This window comes from Lathyrus oleraceus, chromosome 7 (genome assembly GCF_024323335.1).
Source record: "Lathyrus oleraceus cultivar Zhongwan6 chromosome 7, CAAS_Psat_ZW6_1.0, whole genome shotgun sequence".
In the NCBI taxonomy this organism is placed as follows: Eukaryota; Viridiplantae; Streptophyta; class Magnoliopsida; order Fabales; family Fabaceae; genus Lathyrus; species Lathyrus oleraceus.
In genome coordinates this window covers 544704168-544725211 of record NC_066585.1, presented here as the reverse complement: position 1 = coordinate 544725211, position 21044 = coordinate 544704168, and the positions used below count along the sequence as shown (strand labels likewise).

At 38.3% G+C, this 21044-nt stretch overlaps 1 protein-coding gene across 1 annotated transcript; it reads left to right on the top strand.

Annotated features, from left to right (window-relative positions):
* Positions 1 to 17066: 17066 nt before the first annotated feature.
* Positions 17067 to 20747, top strand: LOC127105399 (uncharacterized). Its single transcript, XM_051042582.1, has 11 exons — positions 17067 to 17464; positions 17884 to 17959; positions 18061 to 18146; positions 18273 to 18366; positions 18456 to 18532; positions 18736 to 18863; positions 18959 to 19030; positions 19355 to 19425; positions 19784 to 19859; positions 20355 to 20498; positions 20585 to 20747. The coding sequence occupies exons 1-11, from the start codon at positions 17192 to 17194 to the stop codon at positions 20622 to 20624; spliced, it is 1137 nt and encodes a 378-aa protein (XP_050898539.1). The 5' UTR covers positions 17067 to 17191; the 3' UTR covers positions 20625 to 20747.
* Positions 20748 to 21044: the final 297 nt, after the last annotated feature.

Sequence of the window (21044 nt, the reverse complement as noted above, 5' to 3'; positions counted from 1 at the left end):
CCTTAAGAGGCATTGTTTGTGTTTGTTTATGTTTGTCCCAAGCAGGAAAAGTCCTCATTTGAGGCAATTGGTGGATATAAGAGATATGTAGCCTATCTCCCACTATTCTGTGAGTCTTCTCCTTGCTCCCATTACATGGTTGTAGCATTGAGATCCAAACCCAAGATCTATCGAGTCTAATCGGGGAAAGAGTTCCATCTTTCTGAACTCCCCCACATTCTTATATTTACATGCTCTCTCGGACTTGAGATAGAAGCAATGAGGCACACCCCTCATATCCTCTCATCTGCTTCACCTTAGCCCCTCAATGGCAAGGTTAAGAGCGACACTTACCTCTTACAGTGGACTTTCATAGTCAAACCCTTTTGCTTGAGCCTCATTGAATGGTTATAGAGTGTGCTACTTGAATTTATGTGATTGATTACTTGATTCATTTATACATGGTTACTTGGTTTGCCATTGTGCATTTACTGTCATTGAATTGCCATGGTGCATTTATCATCTTTGTTTGCCATTAGTGCATGATCATTTCTTTTGTCATTGTGACATTGATATTTTCCCATTGAGGACAATTGTAAGTCCATATTGATTGGCTTTTGTTCCTATGACATGGAAGAGATAGAGTGTAAGACCTCACTGGTCACTCATATCTTCTTTGCTCTTTGTTTGAGCATTGTTGTTGTATGTGAGGATTCATTGTAAGTCCCTGTGATGTGGCATTTGTATTCCTAGGATCATACTGTGGAGGTTAACATAAGTCCAGATAGATTGGCAGTTGACTTCCCTGTTTTGGTTTTTTTGTTTTATTCTGATGGAGATTAGTGTAAGTCCATAGAGTGGCTTCTGATATCCTTACTTGTTTTTAGGAGACGGGTATAAGACCATTGAGTGGCATCCAGTATCCGCTTTTATTTACTTTCATCTGTTACCACATTTGTTGCTCATTTGTAGCCCATTCCTAAGGACCCACTTGGATCATCTCCTATATGATTTCAAGAGGTGGACCCTCCTAAGAAGTTTTACATTCATTCTTCCATCATCCATTCATCCCATTGTGTCCTACCTTTTCACACATGTTTAAAAACTTGAAATAAGTGTTGTGCAAACATTCTCACTCTTTCCAAATTAGAAACTTGGACCTTAAGTCCATGATTTTCCAAACTCCATTTTTGTAAATACTTCATTTTGAATTGACTTTAATCATACTTTGACCACACTTTGTAAATAATCCAAACCAAATAACTTCACCCATTCAAATGATTTTGTGGCTTTGTCCATGTTTGTTAAGTTTTCATACATTAGCTATAGGTTTGATTTACCCTAGTTGGTTGATATTAATCTCACCTATTTGTCCTTAGTTGATTGAATTGTAAGTCTTCCTTGCTTATTATAGGGTTAACCCCTCTCTAGCAAGTTGAAGCTTTTCTCACATGATGGACTTGTTGTTTCTTAAGGTTGAGTTTTCTCCCGTGGGTAACGTAAGACCTTTGAGCTTGTGTTTTAAAATTGAATCCACTAACTTTTGGAAGTTTTTAGCCGAACTACGGCGTTTTGATCCTTACCTTTGATGGAATGTACGTAGGCAACGGGTTCATCCGTTCGAACATAAAAATAATTAACATGTATATTCTTTTCTCATCATTCCACTCATGTTTGCACAATATGTCAAAAACAAATATTTTTTCTTATACAACAAGTGTGAAAAAGGTTCCCTAGGAGTACCTAGGACGTGATGGGTGCCTAACACCTTCCCATTGCGTAATTTACCCCTTACCCCGATCTCTGATCTTTTCATTAGTTTTCTACGTGTAAAACTTCTTAGGTTTTTGTTCGCTTTTTAACCCGTCCTTAGGATAAATAAAAGTGCGGTGGCGACTCTATGTTTATTGTATACTTTGCTTATGGTTTAATCAATAAATCATATAGCGACGAATACACCGCTACAGATCTCCCGCATAAAATTTTGAGCGATATGTCTAATGCAGTAGACATGCGTCGAAGGAGGATCATGTCAGCCATTATGAATGTTTTTATAGGCACTCACAATTGATGCGTGTCTGTCTGAGATCAAACATAAGTTAGGCTGATGAGCAACGTGCTAAGATTTTTTAGAAAAAAACTCCATTCCCCAGTAGTTTCCCTTTCACTAGTGCAAAGGTATTGGAAAAATGTTGATATTGTCATCTTGTGCCACTGCCATCAGTAGCATTCCTTTATATTTCCCTTACAATCATGTGTCGCATTACGCGAAAAACCGGCGGGAAAACAAGAACAACAGAGCCGCCACCGTGCGTTATTTATCCCAAAAGAGGGAAAGGAAACGCTCAGAGTAAACCTGGAAAAGACATGGTCTCGCGACCAAAGAGAATGGGATCGGGAGTCGGTTATGCGAAGGGAAGGTATTAGCACCCCTACGCATCCGTCGTACTCGACGGGATCCACGCACAATAGGAAGGAAAAAAGGTTGCTAAGAATACTGCTCTCACACACACACTGGCTGAAAGAGACACAAGAAAACAAACGAGACTGAAACTGACTCGGCAGGATATCGCATCCTGGGCCTACTTAGTCTATCAGGCATAGACATCAGAGTCGAAGTAGTTCGGACCGGGGAAACGACACATGCTCGCTAGGATATCGCATCCTATGCATACGTATCTCCTTGGACGAAGGAGAATCAGAGCATTCGTAGCTCGGCTGACACGCACACAAACAGACACGGGCAAAGGCAAACGTGGAGCCTGAACGCCAATCACTGGACTTACATCAGCATCCGAACCAAAACACACCCAGGAAACCAACTGCCAATCGCTGGACTTACGTCGGACTCCAACCAGAAAAGGAGAAACAACTCACACAAACAAAACAAAAGGGCGCCCGGAGAGATCAGCTCATCTCCTGCCTACGTACCTCATCTGGTATGAGGATCAGGGCGACGTAGTTCCCCTACGGAGGGACACAGGACTAGCCTAACCAGATAACAGAGGGAGACACAACACTAGGGAGACTACGACTCGAGCCTAGATGTTGTCATGCAAAATCATCCCTAAGTTAAGGTTTCTAGCTAACTTGCACAGGAAGCAAGCCTATCTTAAACATGACTTGCATAGGAAGCAAGCCACACCTAACCTAACTTGCACAGGAAGCAAGCTAAAGCAAACCTGTCTTGCACAAGAAGCAAGTCTAAACTACCTAACTTGCACAGGAAGCAACTCAAACAAACACACAAGCACAAGTAGCACACACTATATGCAAACAATGGGCTCAATCAAGGTTAGGTTTTAGTCGAGGGGTCATATCAACCTCAACAAACAAACCACTGGAACTGGGTAGTGTTAGCTCTTAACCCTGCCATTGAGGGGCTAAGGTGAAGCTGATTAAAGGTGAGTGAAGATGAGACTTCACAGCTCTTATCCCTGGCCTGGGAGAGCTTAAGACAAGAATGTGTGGGTTCAGAAAGGGGGAACCCTTCTACACATTTGAAACTGACTCAACTGTACAATTGTACAAGATCTTGGGTTTGTATCTGCAATGCACCAACACAGTGGTGTGAGCAAAGCAGATGACACACAGAATAGCAGGGGATAGGTTGCATATCCCTTGGGTTCTGCCAATTGCCTCTTCACTTAGGAGGTCTTTGACTCTATACAAGGACAAATTGTAAACAATCACAAACATTGCCTCTTAAGGAGGACTTCAGACAGTTGCCTGACCAAGTAACAGGCCAGGTCTTCCAGACTACATGAAGATAAGAAAATATACCTCAATGCAAATTGCTCTTAAGCAAAGCAAAGCAAAGTTCACAAGGAACTATAAGCAACTAAAGGTACCTGAAACCAGTCAGACAACATCAATATACAAGTCAAAGTTAAAGCAAAATGAGATAAGGATCAACAGTCCACAGTCAGTTAAATGTGCAATGTACAAGGCTCAAGCATATGAGCCAAGCAAGCTACAAAACAAACAAGTTAGTCATGATAATCAAATCAAACTCATTCAACTTGTATAAGTTTCTTTGGGCAATTGCTTCTTATCCTGAAAAAATGAACTCAAACATGAGCAACAGGACCACTAGGACAAGCCTAGGGTCAAAAGGGGATGATAAAGTCAAAACAGCAAGTGACAAGTGTCCAAAATCAAATTCAAACAATCAAGAAACAAACTCAATTGGTTTCACAATCATATCATTCATCATCATGATTTCATAAGCAAAATAGGTCAAGGCATGGCATATGGAAGCTCATAGAAGTCAACAGCAAGACTCAACTCAAAACTAATCATAAACAATTCCAAAAATCATCAAATAAATCATGATCAAACATAATCCATATCATGGTAAGCACACAAAATTTCAGCTCAATTGGATCATGGGAAGTAGGGAAATGAAAATCAGAAAGGCAGGGCAAGTTCAAACATGCTCAAAGAAGTCAACCAAACATGCATCAACTTCAATAAATCATAAATCAGTGATAGCAAATGAGAAATGAATGGGACTAAAACCATGATAAACCTTAAGATGTCTACTAATCACATGTCAAATTTCATGTCCATCCAATAATGTATGAGAATTTCACAAAACAAATGGCATCATGTGTCACAAAAGTCAACATTTTGGTCAAACAGGGGAGAAAATTCCAAACAATTAGGAAATACCATCAAAAATTCCATAAAAAATCACATGTAAGCTAGACATCCCTAAGTATGTTCATGCAAAAAGTCAGACCAAATTGAGTTCAATAGGCTAGGTAAATAAAATCATGAAATTGGACATCAATGGTGTGACACAAATTGTCACACCCTAATTCAAAAAATCATAACTCACAAACCAGCAATGATAAATTCACAAACTATATACCAAAATCACCATGAATGTGTCTAGTTTAAGCACAAAAAATTTGGAAGTCATTGGATAAAGCATCATCATTTCACAATCGATTTGGCAAAGTGTACAAAAAATGAGCACATGTCTCAAGCCCTAGCACAATTAAAAATCCATTCATCCAAAAATTCTGGAAAAAATATGATAAATAACTAGAGATCATGATGAACAATTTGCAAAAAGTCTCATTAATTTTGGATTAACAATGAAAGCTCTATGATTTTTGGAAGTTTGTGGAACAAAATGAAATAATAATTGAAGAAATAATGGATTAAATAATTAAATGAAACCGGCAATGGCATTTTTGAAAATATGGTGAACTAATAGTGGAACGCTGCGTTTGGGAAAGAAAAAGGAAATGTTCTGATTGGCCAAGGCAATGGAATAGTATAAAACACATGCAGCACGTGAAACAAATTCTGGGCAACAATGAAATTAGGGTTTGTGTTACTACGGTGCATCATCATCTTCCTCAAGAAATCGTGGAAAAATTATTTGCCCAGAAATGTAAATTAAATACATCATTCGAATCATCTAAGAACCCTCATCAACATTCTACCATCCAAATTCATGAAATCGAGTTAATCAACAAGAAATCATGCAAAACAATAATGACCACCAAACTTAAAAATCAGATTTCTCATTCATCACTCAACCATTTTCAGTAATTCAAAGTTCATTGCAACCATGGTAAAGAGACCTATCTAAAGCATAGCATGGTTTGGAAAAATGAGAGATTCGAAAATTTACCAAGATTGGAGCACAGTGAAGGTTCAAGTGTTGTTTGGTTGTTTTGGCTCGAAACAGATGTGCAACAAGGTTCCAAAAGATGAATGGAGGAAGGCTTTAAGCTCAGCCATGTTGATTCCAGCTCAAAACATGATCTGCCATGGATGACCTCTTCAATGGAACAGTTGTGCAAATGCTTTACAGTTGGGAAACCAGCCTTGAAATGAGCTCAGATTGGTTGGAATATCATGAAGCAAAACAATCCAGCTCGGGCTCCTTGCAGTTTTTTGCAGAAAATTCAAAAGGAAGGAAATGGAGTGTTTGAGAGAAATGAGTTTTCTGTTTTTGGAATGAGGCTGCTAGGGCTTTTTCAGAGTGGAATTGATGTATTTGTATGCTGTTTAGTGTTGGTTAAGTGTGGTTAGTGGGATGTTAAACATAATTTGCAAAAATGACATGTTTTGCAAATTTGCTAAAAACCAACTAAGTTTGTGTGGGGTGTAAGAGGCTGCACGAAATTGGGCCTTGAACATGTTCCAAATGAGTTTTCTGAACATTCTCAATTGGCAAAAGTTGTTGGAATTGTTTAATTTTGAAAGTCAATTTTTTACTTCACTTGAAAATAATTCATGCTAGTTCAAAAATGCCATTTTGATTGGTGATGTTTTGGTGAATGGTGATGACATATTTGGAAAGAGGGGATCAAATGTGACTTGTTGCAAAAAACCCCACCCAATTTGGCCAAATGGTTTGAGAGATATGGCCTTTTGAAGTTCAAAAATTTCTGAAAATGATTTGATCATAACTTGCCAACCATACATGGGAATTGAGTGTTCTTGGACTTTTTGGAAATGGGAGAACAAAATCTTCAACTTTCATGTTGGGCAAAAATTAATTTGAAGCTTGTATCATGATGTAAGTTTGAGGATCAAGACTTTCCATTTTTGGCAAATTCCAATTACAGGTCAACTTTCTATTTTTGGAAATTTCTTGTCTGGCTTCAAATTCTTCCATGATGGTGTTTGACATGTTATATGAGGCCTATATGGACATGAATAAACCCTCTCAAACCAATCTCCACCATCCAATCACTGATCAAATGCACAGTTGACCAACAGTTGACTTTTTAGGGTTTCTGGTGAACTGGGCCATGACTGATGACTTCTGAGCATTCAAACCTTGACCAAATCACTTCAAAAGGACCCCTAGGTCATGTGAACATGTTGGACCAACCCTAGGGCCTTGGCTCAATGAAAATTGCACTTGCTTGCTTGGTTGACTGGCCTCCTGATCAGTTTGACCTAATCTGACTGATAATCTTGCACTTGGGGCAAAGGACAATGCAATGTTATGCAGTGGACCATGTTAATGCTATGACCTAATATGAGAATGTATGTACAATGATAGGTGCAAATTTGAGGTGCTACAGCTGCCCCTATTCAATCAGCTGGGAACCCGAACGGATGATAGCGACGGCTGTCAGACTTTCAGGGTACGCAGGGATTGAATACCAAAGAACCGTAGAAATTTGCACTCTGCTGGATATGATACAAGAAGAAACACGCCATTTACCGATGACGACTGCACGACAATTTCAGAAAAGCGAAACCATTTACCGATGGTCAGAAACTGGAAACTTGATATTTACCGATATCAACTTCAGCGAGACCATTTACCGATGGCTGCTGGGAAACAACTTCAGAAAAGCGAAACCATTTACCGATGGTTAAAAGACTGGAAACTTGATATTTACCGATATCAACTTCAGCGAGACCATTTACCGATGGCTGCTGGGAAACAACTTCAGAAAAGCGAAACCATTTACCGATGGTTAAAAACTGGAAACTTGATATTTACCGATATCAACTTCAGCGAGACCATTTACCGATGGTTGCTGGGAAACAACTTCAGAAAAGCGAAACCATTTACCGATGGTTAAAAACTGGAAACTTGATATTTACCGATATCAACTTCAGCGAGACCATTTACCGATGGCTGCTGGGAAACAACTTTGAGAAAAGCGAAACCATTTACCGATGGTTAAAAACTGGAAACTTGATATTTACCGATATCAACTTCAGCGAGACCATTTACCGATGGTTGCTGGGAAACAACTTCAGAAAAGCGAAACCATTTACCGATGGTTAAAAACTGGAAACTTGATATTTACCGATATCAACTTCAGCGAGACCATTTACCGATGGTTGCTGGGAAACAACTTTGAGAAAAGAGAAACCATTTACCGATGGTTAAAAACTGGAAACTTGATATTTACCGATATCAACTTCAGCGAGACCATTTACCGATGGTTGCTGGGAAACAACTTCAGAAAAGCGAAACCATTTACCGATGGTTAAAAACTGGAAACTTGATATTTACCGATATCAACTTCAGCGAGACCATTTACCGATGGCTGCTGGGAAACAACTTGAGAAAAGCGAAACCATTTACCGATGGTTAAAAACTGGAAACTTGATATTTACCGATATCAACTTCAGCGAGACCATTTACCGATGGTTGCTGGGAAACAACTTCAGAAAAACGAAACCATTTACCGATGGTTAAAAACTGGAAACTTGATATTTACCGATATCAACTTCAACAAGACCATTTACCGATGGCTGCTGCAACTGGGGATCCGATATTTACCGATATCGAAGAAACGGGGCCATTTACCGATGGCATCTCTGCTTGGAGAGGAACAAAAATATATCTGTAACGGAATCAGACAAGACGTTTACCGACAACTTCTGGGGATCTTGATTTTATTAATAAGAAAGTGGCGCATGACCAGACATTTACCGATGACTGGGGTGAGACTTGATGTTTACCGACATCGAAAGATGATGTTTACCGACATCAAAAAATGACCAGACGTTTACCGATGACTGGGGAAAAATTTACTGGGAATAGAAAAACAAATATTCGCAACCGGAAACCAGATAGGACATTTACCGATGACTCTACTGGGGATTTCTAACTGGGGAATTATCAGACATTTACCGATGACTGAAGAAAAGACTCGATGTTTACCGACATCGAAAAATGATGTTTACTGACATCAAATAAAGACGACCAGACATTTACTGATGACTGGAGTGAGACTCGATGTTTACCGACACCGAAACAATGGTGTTTGCCGACACCAAACAAATGATGACCAGACATTTACTGATGACTGGAGTGAGACTCGATGTTTACCGACACCGAAACAATGGTGTTTGCCGACACCAAAAATGACCAGACATTTACCGATGACCGGGGTGGGACTCGATGTTTACCGACACCGAAAGATGATGTTTACAGACACCAAAAAGATCGACCAGACATTTACTGATGAATGGGAAGACTCGACGTTTACAGACATCGAAAGATGATGTTTACAGACACCAAAAAGATCGACCAGACATTTACTGATGAATGGGAAGACTCGACGTTTACAGACATCGAAAGATGATGTTTACAGACACCAAAAAGATCGACCAGACATTTACTGATGAATGGGAAAAAGAGAAATACAACCAGACGTCAACGGACGAATGGGAAAAACTCGACGTTTATCGACACCAACGGAGAGGAGGACTACTGCTGGGGAGAGGGAACACAACCAAATCATCAACGGATGATTGGGAAAAACTCGACGTTTATCGACACCAACGGAGAGGAGGATTAACTGGGGACGACCCTGTGGGGAAAGATATCAACTATACGCCGACAGACGTATAGGAAAAACTCGACGTTTATCGACACCAACGGAGAGGAGGATTAACTACTTCACTAGGGAAGAAGGACGACGTTACGAACATCGAAAGATGATGTTTACCGACACCAAAGAAGACCAGACACTTACGCATGACTGGGAAATCACCGAAAGATGGTGTTTACCGATACCAAAGCAATAACACACGCGGGTATTAACAGAATACTGACATTTACATGTGTCAAGGCAAGGCTACACACTTGCAGGGGATCTCACCGGGGATCAAGGTCACGACAGCGAGCAGACAGGAGGGAATACCAAGAATACCGGGTTGTAGGTATGAAACGGGTGACCGACCAAAGCGTGAATTGGTTTGTTTTCCAAAACACTCAACATCCTGAAGAGGGCTAGAAAAGCAGTCTTGTTAAAGGATGGACATCCGATTCCATAGGGAATACGAACCTTACTCCTGGAGAAAACCATCAAAAGACTGACCAACGAGTGCATGAGATATATTATCTATAGCCGTCAAAAACGTAGATAATACACTCGCAAGGAAGATTATCCATAACCGGGTTGCAGGTTGTTAAATGGATAAACGACCGACAAGAAAGGCATCAGGGTACCAGGACTAGGTATGCAAAAGATGACCAATCAAAAAGGGATAAAGTTGCTAACTCAGAGCAAATACCCAAAGGCAGGGGAAGACCCAATGGGGACAATACTGCTTGATCAAGGCAAGTATCCAGAGGGGAAAAGAATATCAATACCGCAAAGAGGGGATTACATCTACCGGTTTGTAGGTAGAAAACCACAGAAAAGTAACCAGTCATCAATAGGATGAGCACAAAGGGTTAACTCTGCTAGGGAAGGAAAAGTGGGATTTTACAACTACCCGTTAGTAGGTAGAAAACCACAAAGATAGGACTTACAACTACCGGTTTGTAGGTAGAAGCCACAAAGATAGGACTTACAACTACCGGTTTGTAGGTAGAAGCCACAAATTCCGCTGAGGATGAGATGAATGAGTGCCGGTTAGTGAGCGACTATTCATTTATGCCCCAGGGAAGCACGGGAGACAGCCAACAGGAAGCCAATTTAGGATCGATCCAAAAAGGCAGACTGAAACAGGACTCATCCTAATGAGGAAAGAACTCAATAGGGAAAACCCATCCCGTGTAGGGAGGGAACGGAAACAACCGTCATCCACGAGGATGTATCTCAGTGGGGAAATGGCAGGAAAGGATAGACACTTTCTGCTTAAGGGGTTGGCTCTACATGGAGAGATCAGACACACCCACATCTGCTAGGGGAAAATCTACTGGAGAGATTCTTATCACCAAACAGCAAGAGGCAACAATCAACAGATACACGACAACAGCTGCAACATGAGTATCCAAATGCTATGATTATGCATGTATGCATTCTACCTAAAATGTATAATGAATGCTGACAAACAGACATGTAAACACAGGTCCAGGGATCAACCACCCGGTACTACTCTTCTTCCATAGGGAAGGCCAAAAACACCAGAGAGCAACGCTATCTGCTGGAAACCGGGATATCAGGGAACAACACCATTCTGCGGGGAGAGGAGAAGACTGCTCTGCTGGAGAGACGAACACTAACGTCTTCAGTAAACACTCTGCTTGGGGAACTGCCCCACAAAAGTATTTCAATAGAAACCTTGCTGGGAATGCCCCACGGTAGGGCTCAAACAAACCTATACTGGAGATGCCCCACGATAGGGCCAACAGGGACTTGGAGGAAGAATGTTGTACTGCCGGGTAACTTCAACCAACACTGCACTGAGCAACCTTGCTGAGGAGAAACCAAAAGAGGTTCGACAGGAGAAAGATAAAGTTATGCTCGAGATAAGAACAAATGTCTTACCTGTTGGTAATCATACCACCCTCGGGAGAGCACTGCGGATCTCCTAAGTATCCTTCCATCATCGTGAATGTTCACTTTGTTTAAGAACAATTTTTTTTGAAAAATTTGTTTATTTTGAAAACAATGATACTTTATCATTAAAAACATGCAAAACATTTGTTGAGTTGAAACAAATAGGAGTGCAAATAATTGGATAAAAGCTCAAATTGATGTGATGGAATGATAGTCTGCAAAGGGCAAGACTCCATAGATCTGTACAAGTTTGAAATCGGTGATATATATTGGAGAGGGCTACATTGAACATAATGACCTTTCCTCTACCATTCTGAATTTTCGATGTATTCAAAGCTTCAGCCGACGACGAATCGAGAATTCCTGACGGATGACAGATGTACAACACAGTCTTGTCAGGATGCAGTTACTTGCCAAATCCCTAATTTTTGCCTAGATTGCCCCAATGTGAGGTGATCAATCCAGCGGGATGCAAATTCTTTTTTTCAATGTCTCTAACTTTTGCCTGGATCGCCCTTTCGGGTTTTCAATCCACCGAGACGCTCCTTTTTTGCCTAAGTCGCCCTTTGGGGTGTTCGACTTAGCGAGCTGTTTTGCTTTTTTTTTTTAGGCGAAGTATTTCTTGACTGCATCGGGATTCACAGGACGAGTGAACTTCCATCCATTGTTGTAAGTGTCAAAACATTGCCTGAAGAGGCTCTCTTGACAACACATGGACTTTCATAGCTTGGGGTTCACTTGCCCCTGGAATCGGGCACGAAAGACAAGACTTTCTTGAGCACAAGGTCCCTCGGAACACACGAGGCTTGACCTTCTTGTCGAATGCTTTCATCACTCTCTGCTGATATAACTGACCATGACACATGGCAGTTGATCTCTTCTTTTCGATTCAGCATCAGTCAACTTGGGACTTTGAGGGTGCTATTTCTCTTTTGTTTTTTCCTTCTTTTCTTTCTTTTGATTTCTTTTGATTTCTTTTGATTTTGCACCCTCTCTTTCCTTGTTTTTTTTTTGATTGATTTTTTTTGATGCCCCAGTTGGCTGTTCTGCTGATTCTCGGGATGCAGCTGAGTGATCTTCTTTTCTTGCTCAAGAAGTCGGGAAATCTCGTCAGGAATCCCTTCAAGCATCATCTTCTTCCGCTTCGAGTACAGGGAATTCAAAATTGGGAGATGACGTCCGATCATTATGTTCAATGGGTTTGAGAAACAACCTGCATAAAGATTTGATATGAAAAGCTTTTTGAAAAACAAACAAGACAATCATTATGCAGATGAAAAGATTGCTTTTATTCTTGTTTTTAGGGTTTTTTTGTGATCACCAATTTCATGCAAAAAGCGAAAAGGGAAAACAAATGGAAAAACAAATGTTTAACATGAATTTATTTGAATGAAAATATCATTGCACAAAATGCTGCCAACAATGTCATCACTTCTCCTTTTGGCATGGGAGAAGGGTTTTTAAACAAAGTGATTATTACTCTGACTTATGAACAACTGTAGGAACGCCCACAGTGACCCAATTGTGATAGATCCCATCGGGGATGACAACTGTCAGTATCTTTTGCATCAGCAGCTTCTGTTTTCTGAACAACCCTTCTGAAGAAAAGTCGGCGCCAGCCCAGGACTTGTTATCTTCAAGCTTGATTAACATGGGGACCCAAGTCTTCAAAATTCAGAATACCTGACCTCACGAGGTCTTGAATCTTCATCTTCAACTGAAAGCAACTATCCACGTCATGACCAGGAGCACCCGAATGATACACACAATGCTGCTCAGGCCTATACCACCACCGAGGGTTGACGGGTATAGCCGGCGGGTCTCTGGGAGTAATCAAGTTCCGCTCTATCAACGAGGGATACAGCTCTGCATAAGGCATAGGAATTGGGTCGAAAATGATCCTCTTCCTCTCATTACTTGTACTGGCTTGATTACCATTGTGAGGCTGGTAAGCCTGCTGTTGAGGACGATGTTGCTGATGTTGATATTGCTGAAAAGGGGATGATAAAGTCAAAACAGCAAGTGGCAAGTGTCCAAAATCAAATTCAAACAATCAAGAAACAAACTCAATTGGTTTCACAATCATATCATTCATCATCATGATTTCATAAGCAAAATAGGTCAAGGCATGGCATATGGAAGCTCATAGAAGTCAACAGCAAGACTCAACTCAAAACTAATCATAAACAATTCCAAAAATCATCAAATAAATCATGATCAAACATAATCCATATCATGGTAAGCACACAAAATTTCAGCTCAATTGGATCATGGGAAGTAGGGAAATGAAAATCAGAAAGGCAGGGCAAGTTCAAACATGCTCAAAGAAGTCAACCAAACATGCATCAACTTCAATAAATCATAAATCAGTGATAGCAAATGAGAAATGAATGGGACTAAAACCATGATAAACCTTAAGATGTCTACTAATCACATGTCAAATTTCATGTCCATCCAATAATGTATGAGAATTTCACAAAACAAATGGCATCATGTGTCACAAAAGTCAACATTTTGGTCAAACAGGGGAGAAAATTCCAAACAATTAGGAAATACCATCAAAAATTCCATAAAAAATCACATGTAAGCTAGACATCCCTAAGTATGTTCATGCAAAAAGTCAGACCAAATTGAGTTCAATAGGCTAGGTAAATAAAATCATGAAATTGGACATCAATGGTGTGACACAAATTGTCACACCCTAATTCAAAAAATCATAACTCACAAACCAGCAATGATAAATTCACAAACTATATACCAAAATCACCATGAATGTGTCTAGTTTAAGCACAAAAAATTTGGAAGTCATTGGATAAAGCATCATCATTTCACAATCGATTTGGCAAAGTGTACAAAAAATGAGCACATGTCTCAAGCCCTAGCACAATTAAAAATCCATTCATCCAAAAATTCTGGAAAAAATATGATAAATAACTAGAGATCATGATGAACAATTTGCAAAAAGTCTCATTAATTTTGGATTAACAATGAAAGCTCTATGATTTTTGGAAGTTTGTGGAACAAAATGAAATAATAATTGAAGAAATAATGGATTAAATAATTAAATGAAACCGGCAATGGCATTTTTGAAAATATGGTGAACTAATAGTGGAACGCTGCGTTTGGGAAAGAAAAAGGAAATGTTCTGATTGGCCAAGGCAATGGAATAGTATAAAACACATGCAGCACGTGAAACAAATTCTGGGCAACAATGAAATTAGGGTTTGTGTTACTACGGTGCATCATCATCTTCCTCAAGAAATCGTGGAAAAATTATTTGCCCAGAAATGTAAATTAAATACATCATTCGAATCATCTAAGAACCCTCATCAACATTCTACCATCCAAATTCATGAAATCGAGTTAATCAACAAGAAATCATGCAAAACAATAATGACCACCAAACTTAAAAATCAGATTTCTCATTCATCACTCAACCATTTTCAGTAATTCAAAGTTCATTGCAACCATGGTAAAGAGACCTATCTAAAGCATAGCATGGTTTGGAAAAATGAGAGATTCGAAAATTTACCAAGATTGGAGCACAGTGAAGGTTCAAGTGTTGTTTGGTTGTTTTGGCTCGAAACAGATGTGCAACAAGGTTCCAAAAGATGAATGGAGGAAGGCTTTAAGCTCAGCCATGTTGATTCCAGCTCAAAACATGATCTGCCATGGATGACCTCTTCAATGGAACAGTTGTGCAAATGCTTTACAGTTGGGAAACCAGCCTTGAAATGAGCTCAGATTGGTTGGAATATCATGAAGCAAAACAATCCAGCTCGGGCTCCTTGCAGTTTTTTGCAGAAAATTCAAAAGGAAGGAAATGGAGTGTTTGAGAGAAATGAGTTTTCTGTTTTTGGAATGAGGCTGCTAGGGCTTTTTCAGAGTGGAATTGATGTATTTGTATGCTGTTTAGTGTTGGTTAAGTGTGGTTAGTGGGATGTTAAACATAATTTGCAAAAATGACATGTTTTGCAAATTTGCTAAAAACCAACTAAGTTTGTGTGGGGTGTAAGAGGCTGCACGAAATTGGGCCTTGAACATGTTCCAAATGAGTTTTCTGAACATTCTCAATTGGCAAAAGTTGTTGGAATTGTTTAATTTTGAAAGTCAATTTTTTACTTCACTTGAAAATAATTCATGCTAGTTCAAAAATGCCATTTTGATTGGTGATGTTTTGGTGAATGGTGATGACATATTTGGAAAGAGGGGATCAAATGTGACTTGTTGCAAAAAACCCCACCCAATTTGGCCAAATGGTTTGAGAGATATGGCCTTTTGAAGTTCAAAAATTTCTGAAAATGATTTGATCATAACTTGCCAACCATACATGGGAATTGAGTGTTCTTGGACTTTTTGGAAATGGGAGAACAAAATCTTCAACTTTCATGTTGGGCAAAAATTAATTTGAAGCTTGTATCATGATGTAAGTTTGAGGATCAAGACTTTCCATTTTTGGCAAATTCCAATTACAGGTCAACTTTCTATTTTTGGAAATTTCTTGTCTGGCTTCAAATTCTTCCATGATGGTGTTTGACATGTTATATGAGGCCTATATGGACATGAATAAACCCTCTCAAACCAATCTCCACCATCCAATCACTGATCAAATGCACAGTTGACCAACAGTTGACTTTTTAGGGTTTCTGGTGAACTGGGCCATGACTGATGACTTCTGAGCATTCAAACCTTGACCAAATCACTTCAAAAGGACCCCTAGGTCATGTGAACATGTTGGACCAACCCTAGGGCCTTGGCTCAATGAAAATTGCACTTGCTTGCTTGGTTGACTGGCCTCCTGATCAGTTTGACCTAATCTGACTGATAATCTTGCACTTGGGGCAAATGACAATGCAATGTTATGCAGTGGACCATGTTAATGCTATGACCTAATATGAGAATGTATGTACAATGATAGGTGCAAATTTGAGGTGCTACATCATGTACCATCAATTTGTATAATAGGTTTACAGAAATCAAAACATTTGATGCATGGTTGATACGCCCAGAAGACTCGGTGGAATATGCCATTACGACTAATATAAGTCCCGTCTAGGATATACGTCGACAACGTTTCCAAATTGACAATAGTCCATGGAGCATAATGCTTAAGTGCCACCAAGTATTTTGGAAGTTCTTTGTATAACTCCTCCCAATTGACAAACACTTTTTCAACTGCCTTAGTCTTATATATCCATGCCTTCCTGTATGATGGAGTGTAATTATATTGTGTAACAATGTGCGAGATTATTGTACTCACCTTTAACGACGAATTGTCGCTAATGACAGACAAAATTTCATCGCATATTAACTGAGAGTTGAGTTTGCGATGGCCCTGCATTGGGACAATTGTGACGGATCAACGAACTGAGACAATTGATTTTATTGTGTTAAAATATATAACTCAATATCATTGAACCCTGATTGTTCATGACTGAGAAACATATGATGAACATCGTTATCATCTCAAATATTTAACTGTTTTGTCTCATCTATATAGTTCATTTTATAAAAATGCCAAAAATAATACTTGTGTAAAATATAAATATGCACCACATGCAATGGCGCATATACTTATATAATAAAGTATGCGTCAATTGCATTGGCTTTACCTGCATGCATGTCAATGGTATTGACGCTTATGTTCAATGACAACTTAGATGCGTCAGTCCAACTGGCGCATCCTTTAGAGGCATGTATGGAATATGGTTATATTGGTAAATAATTTGAAATAGTTGTTATTTTGAAAATTAAATTAAAATTTTTTATTATATAAAAAAAATCTCATAAATTAGTATATATATTTATTTTGGTGAATATTAAGTATATATCATTTGCCTTAGGTGGAAACATATGAGGAGCACATCGAAGTAGCCACATACATCAACCTCGATTTATAAAAACATTAAAACAACAATAAAAAAACAGTGGCTAGTTTTTGTTTTGTTGTTTCACTTGAAGCTTTTTCTTTTGCAACAATGGTGTTTTCTGCTATGTTTTCTCCTACTCTCAACCTTTCCATTTCTTCAACTACCAACTGTTGTAGCAGGAGAAGAGAAGCAAGCAGAGGGTTGAATAGTATGAGAGTGAGAGCTAGGTCCACAGAGAAAGGTGAATCCAAAGAGAAAGACGAAGATGATAAATCTTCGTTCAATCCTTTTGGATTTGTTACTGATAATGCATCAAGCCGTAGTGCCATTCAATTGCCTCAAAGTCCCGCTGAAGATGGCAACGTTGGACAAATGATTGATGTAATTTACTTTTTAGTTTTTCATCTTTCTTATATTTCAATGCTTTTAACCATTGTTTTCTTATGATGATGACTTGCATGTTTAGTTCCACTTCTGTAGTGGGAACAATTGATTTAAGAAATGTAGAATTCATTTTGACATGTTTAGATGCTATCAGGTAGAATTGATTTAGTTTATAGTTTTAGTATATGTTTGGTTTCACGATTGAAACACTTAGAATTGATTCTGGATGTAGATAATTCTACACGTTCAGAATCAATTCTAAACGCTCCAACCTAGTAACCAAACATACACTTAGCCTCTTGAAGTTATAATTTATTGGTGAAATGCACGCTTTGTCTGATTTTGGACAGTGATATTGATGATGTTGTTTGTTTAGTTGGAATGTAGTAATAGTTTTGTGTTTTTTGTATTCCTAGAAAATACAAGACAAGGGCAAGGAATTCGGGTCATATGTGAAATCCGGGAAGTTGAGATGGTTTGTGAGGGAAACTGGTATAATTCTTTGTTGTAAAAGTACTTTTCATCTTTATTTTTTCCTTTATCAAATGTTCAGAAAACATGTTTCTGTTTTTTCTTCTTCTCCGTTTTTGCAGGATCAGTAAAAAGCAGACGAGGAACAATTGTTTTCCTTCACGGTGCCCCGACACAATCTTTTAGCTACCGAGTCGTTATGTCTCAGGTTATTCCTAATAACGTTGTTCCATTCTATTCTATTCTATTCTATTCTATTCTATTCGCGTTCATAATCCAAACATAGACTTAAACTTATGTCACGATTCGCCAATAATGGTATGCTGTTATACAGTTGTCAGATGCAGGGTTCCATTGCTTTGCACCTGACTGGATAGGATTTGGTTTCAGTGATAAACCACAACCAGGATATGGTTTTAATTACACAGGTGTTATTATGAATCATTTTATATCATGATTAATTTTTCATGCATAAACCGAACCTTATACATATATTGTTCTTTCTTAATTTGTATAGAAAAGGAGTTCCATGATGCATTGGATAAACTTCTTGAAGCGTTGAAGGTCGAATCTCCGTTTTTTCTAGTTGTTCAGGTATCTAAAGAATGACGAATACAATCTGTGATTATAGCATTTCCCATGTTGAATGTTCAGTAGGTTGAAGCATTGTAGTGCATTTAAACTTATCTACTGATATAAACACTTGCGAGGCCGTTTTGGAGAGCGTATGAAAATAGCTTATAACATGTCTATAATTTGTGTCTAACATCATATATATGATGACAATTCCTCTTAAGGGATTTCTTGTAGGTTCATATGGACTAACATGGGCCTTAAAGAACTCAAGCAAGATATCAAAGCTAGCAATACTAAACACTCCATTAACAGTTTCATCTCCTATTCCTGGATTATTTCAACAGCTAAGGTTTGGTGCTCTTATATCTATTGCGATATGTTAATTGTTTGGTTTTGATTCTTATATTATATTAACTCCTTTGAATCGTTTTGTTTTGTTTCTAGATTTCCTCTATATGGTGAATTTCAATGCCAGAATGCTATTATTGCCGAACGGTTTATTGAAGCAGGTAGCCCGTATGTATCCAAAACTGCATTTCATTATTGGCTGGTAATTTTATTAATTGATAATTTCCCTCTCAAATGTGATTTTAGTAAAAAAGCAGATATTTGATTGTTGTTACGCAAAATTGATTTTATAGTTTATCTTCAATTTGACTAAAGGGCGGTCTGTTTGGATCGACTTATTTGAGTTATTTACTGCCACCAGAGTTGGTGATATTGTTTGAGAGAGCTTATGGAAACATTTTACGATTTTTCCATAAGCTGTTTTCAACTTATTTCCATAAGTATGTTAGTAATATGTGACGGGCTTTCACTTATTGATGCATTATTCTGCAGTTATGTTTTGAAAAATGAAAAGGCTGACGTTTACCGGCTACCTTATTTGGCAAGCAGTGGACCTGGATTTGGTTAGTCACATCATTTTGATACCTTAAATTGCTGTCAAAATATAATAGAAGTGTTGAAAAAGCTACACGCTTCAAAAGAATAAAGATACGAAAATCACAAACAACGAACACAATATTTGTTAAGAAAGTTCGGCCAATTGTGTCTAAATCTTCAACAGCAGAGCGACTACAGTTCATTTCTATTATTTCTAGCTTACAGTTTATGGTATACAACTTATATTTAAATACTGTGGTCTAGATTATAACATTAGTCTTGAATCGTACCGTTCAAACGAGATTTTGTGTAATGAAACTGAGAAAAACTAAATTTTGCTGACTTAGAGTTAGCAATAATGGAGTTTCTGATGTTGAATTTCAGCTCTACTTGAAGCTGCAAGAAAAGCTAATTTCAAAGGTACTTTCAGTGAAATAGCTGAAGGATTTGCAACTAACAGGTAAATTTATTGAATTTTAGCCCTCAAAAAACTAAACAACTCAACCTTATTCTACTCATTTTGGAACCATTTAATTCAACTCAAGCATCAAACTATATATCCTTATTTTCGATAAACCAGGTTCAACCTTAGAATTTAGATTAGGGGTGGCAAGGTTCAACCTTAGAATTTAGATTAGGGGTGGCAAGCGGGCATGCCCGCCCTATTTAGGTCCGCCCCACAAAAGCTCGAAAAAAATGGGGTAGACATAGTTAAGGATGTGTGTCTAAAATCTTGTTCCGCTCCACGAAAAAAATGAGGGCAGGACGGGCATGCAGGCCTTGCACCCCTTATAGAAACAACTTATAGCACGTCGATAAATTGTTTTAAACTTATTTTCGTAAGTTTTTCCAAATATTTTATGAAAACAGTTTGACTTTATACGATATAACCACTAAGTTGTTTATCAAAACAAGACGGTAGAATAACATAACGCGTGTTTTTTTGTTGTTGTAGATGGGATAAACCTGTGATGCTTGCTTGGGGATTATCAGACAAGTACTTGCCACAATCTATAGCAGAGGAGTTTCAGAAAGGAAATCCTCAAAACATCAAGCTTAAATTGATAGAAGGAGCTGGTCATATGCCACAAGAGGATTGGTAAGAGTAACTTCATCATAATTCTATTGCATTGTAGAAAATTTTATTCAATCTCTTGCAAATTTAACCTTTGTATTTTTCGACAGGCCTGAGAAAGTTGTTGATGCTTTCAGAATGTTCTTTTGACTTCAATAACAAAAACAACTGATTCTTAAGCCATACATGATGTATCTTTTTCTAAAAGAATTGAGGAAATGTATAGAAGTGTTCTTGAAGTGATAAAATGAGGAGTAATGATCTTGCAAATTATATATTTTCAGTCCACTACATAAGAAAACTAATTTATATGCTTATTATCCAAATGTTTTGATGATCTATCAGCATTCCATTGATTAGTTATGTAAGCATAATTTAAACAAAAAGGAAAATTTATACTCTATTACTTTAATATATTAATATGAATAAAGGAGAAACACTTTATTAACTTGTGAAAGTTCCATACAGAGTGCTTATATATAGAAGGTAGTCTCCATAGTAATCAAGCATAGGTGTGCATGTAGCATAGAGAACACTCCTGTAACTTCTAACTACTTAAAAGCTTGAGAC

Bases quoted from the DNA above. Each gene is read 5' to 3' on its own strand.
- LOC127105399 (XM_051042582.1), top strand. From the start codon at position 17,192: ATGGTGTTTTCTGCTATGTTTTCTCCTACTCTCAACCTTTCCATTTCT. The intron at 19,031-19,354 runs GTATGTATCCAA...ATTATTCTGCAG, and splicing joins TTTATTGAAGCAGGTAGCCC to TTATGTTTTGAAAAATGAAA. The intron at 19,426-19,783 runs GTTAGTCACATC...GTTGAATTTCAG, and splicing joins AAGCAGTGGACCTGGATTTG to CTCTACTTGAAGCTGCAAGA.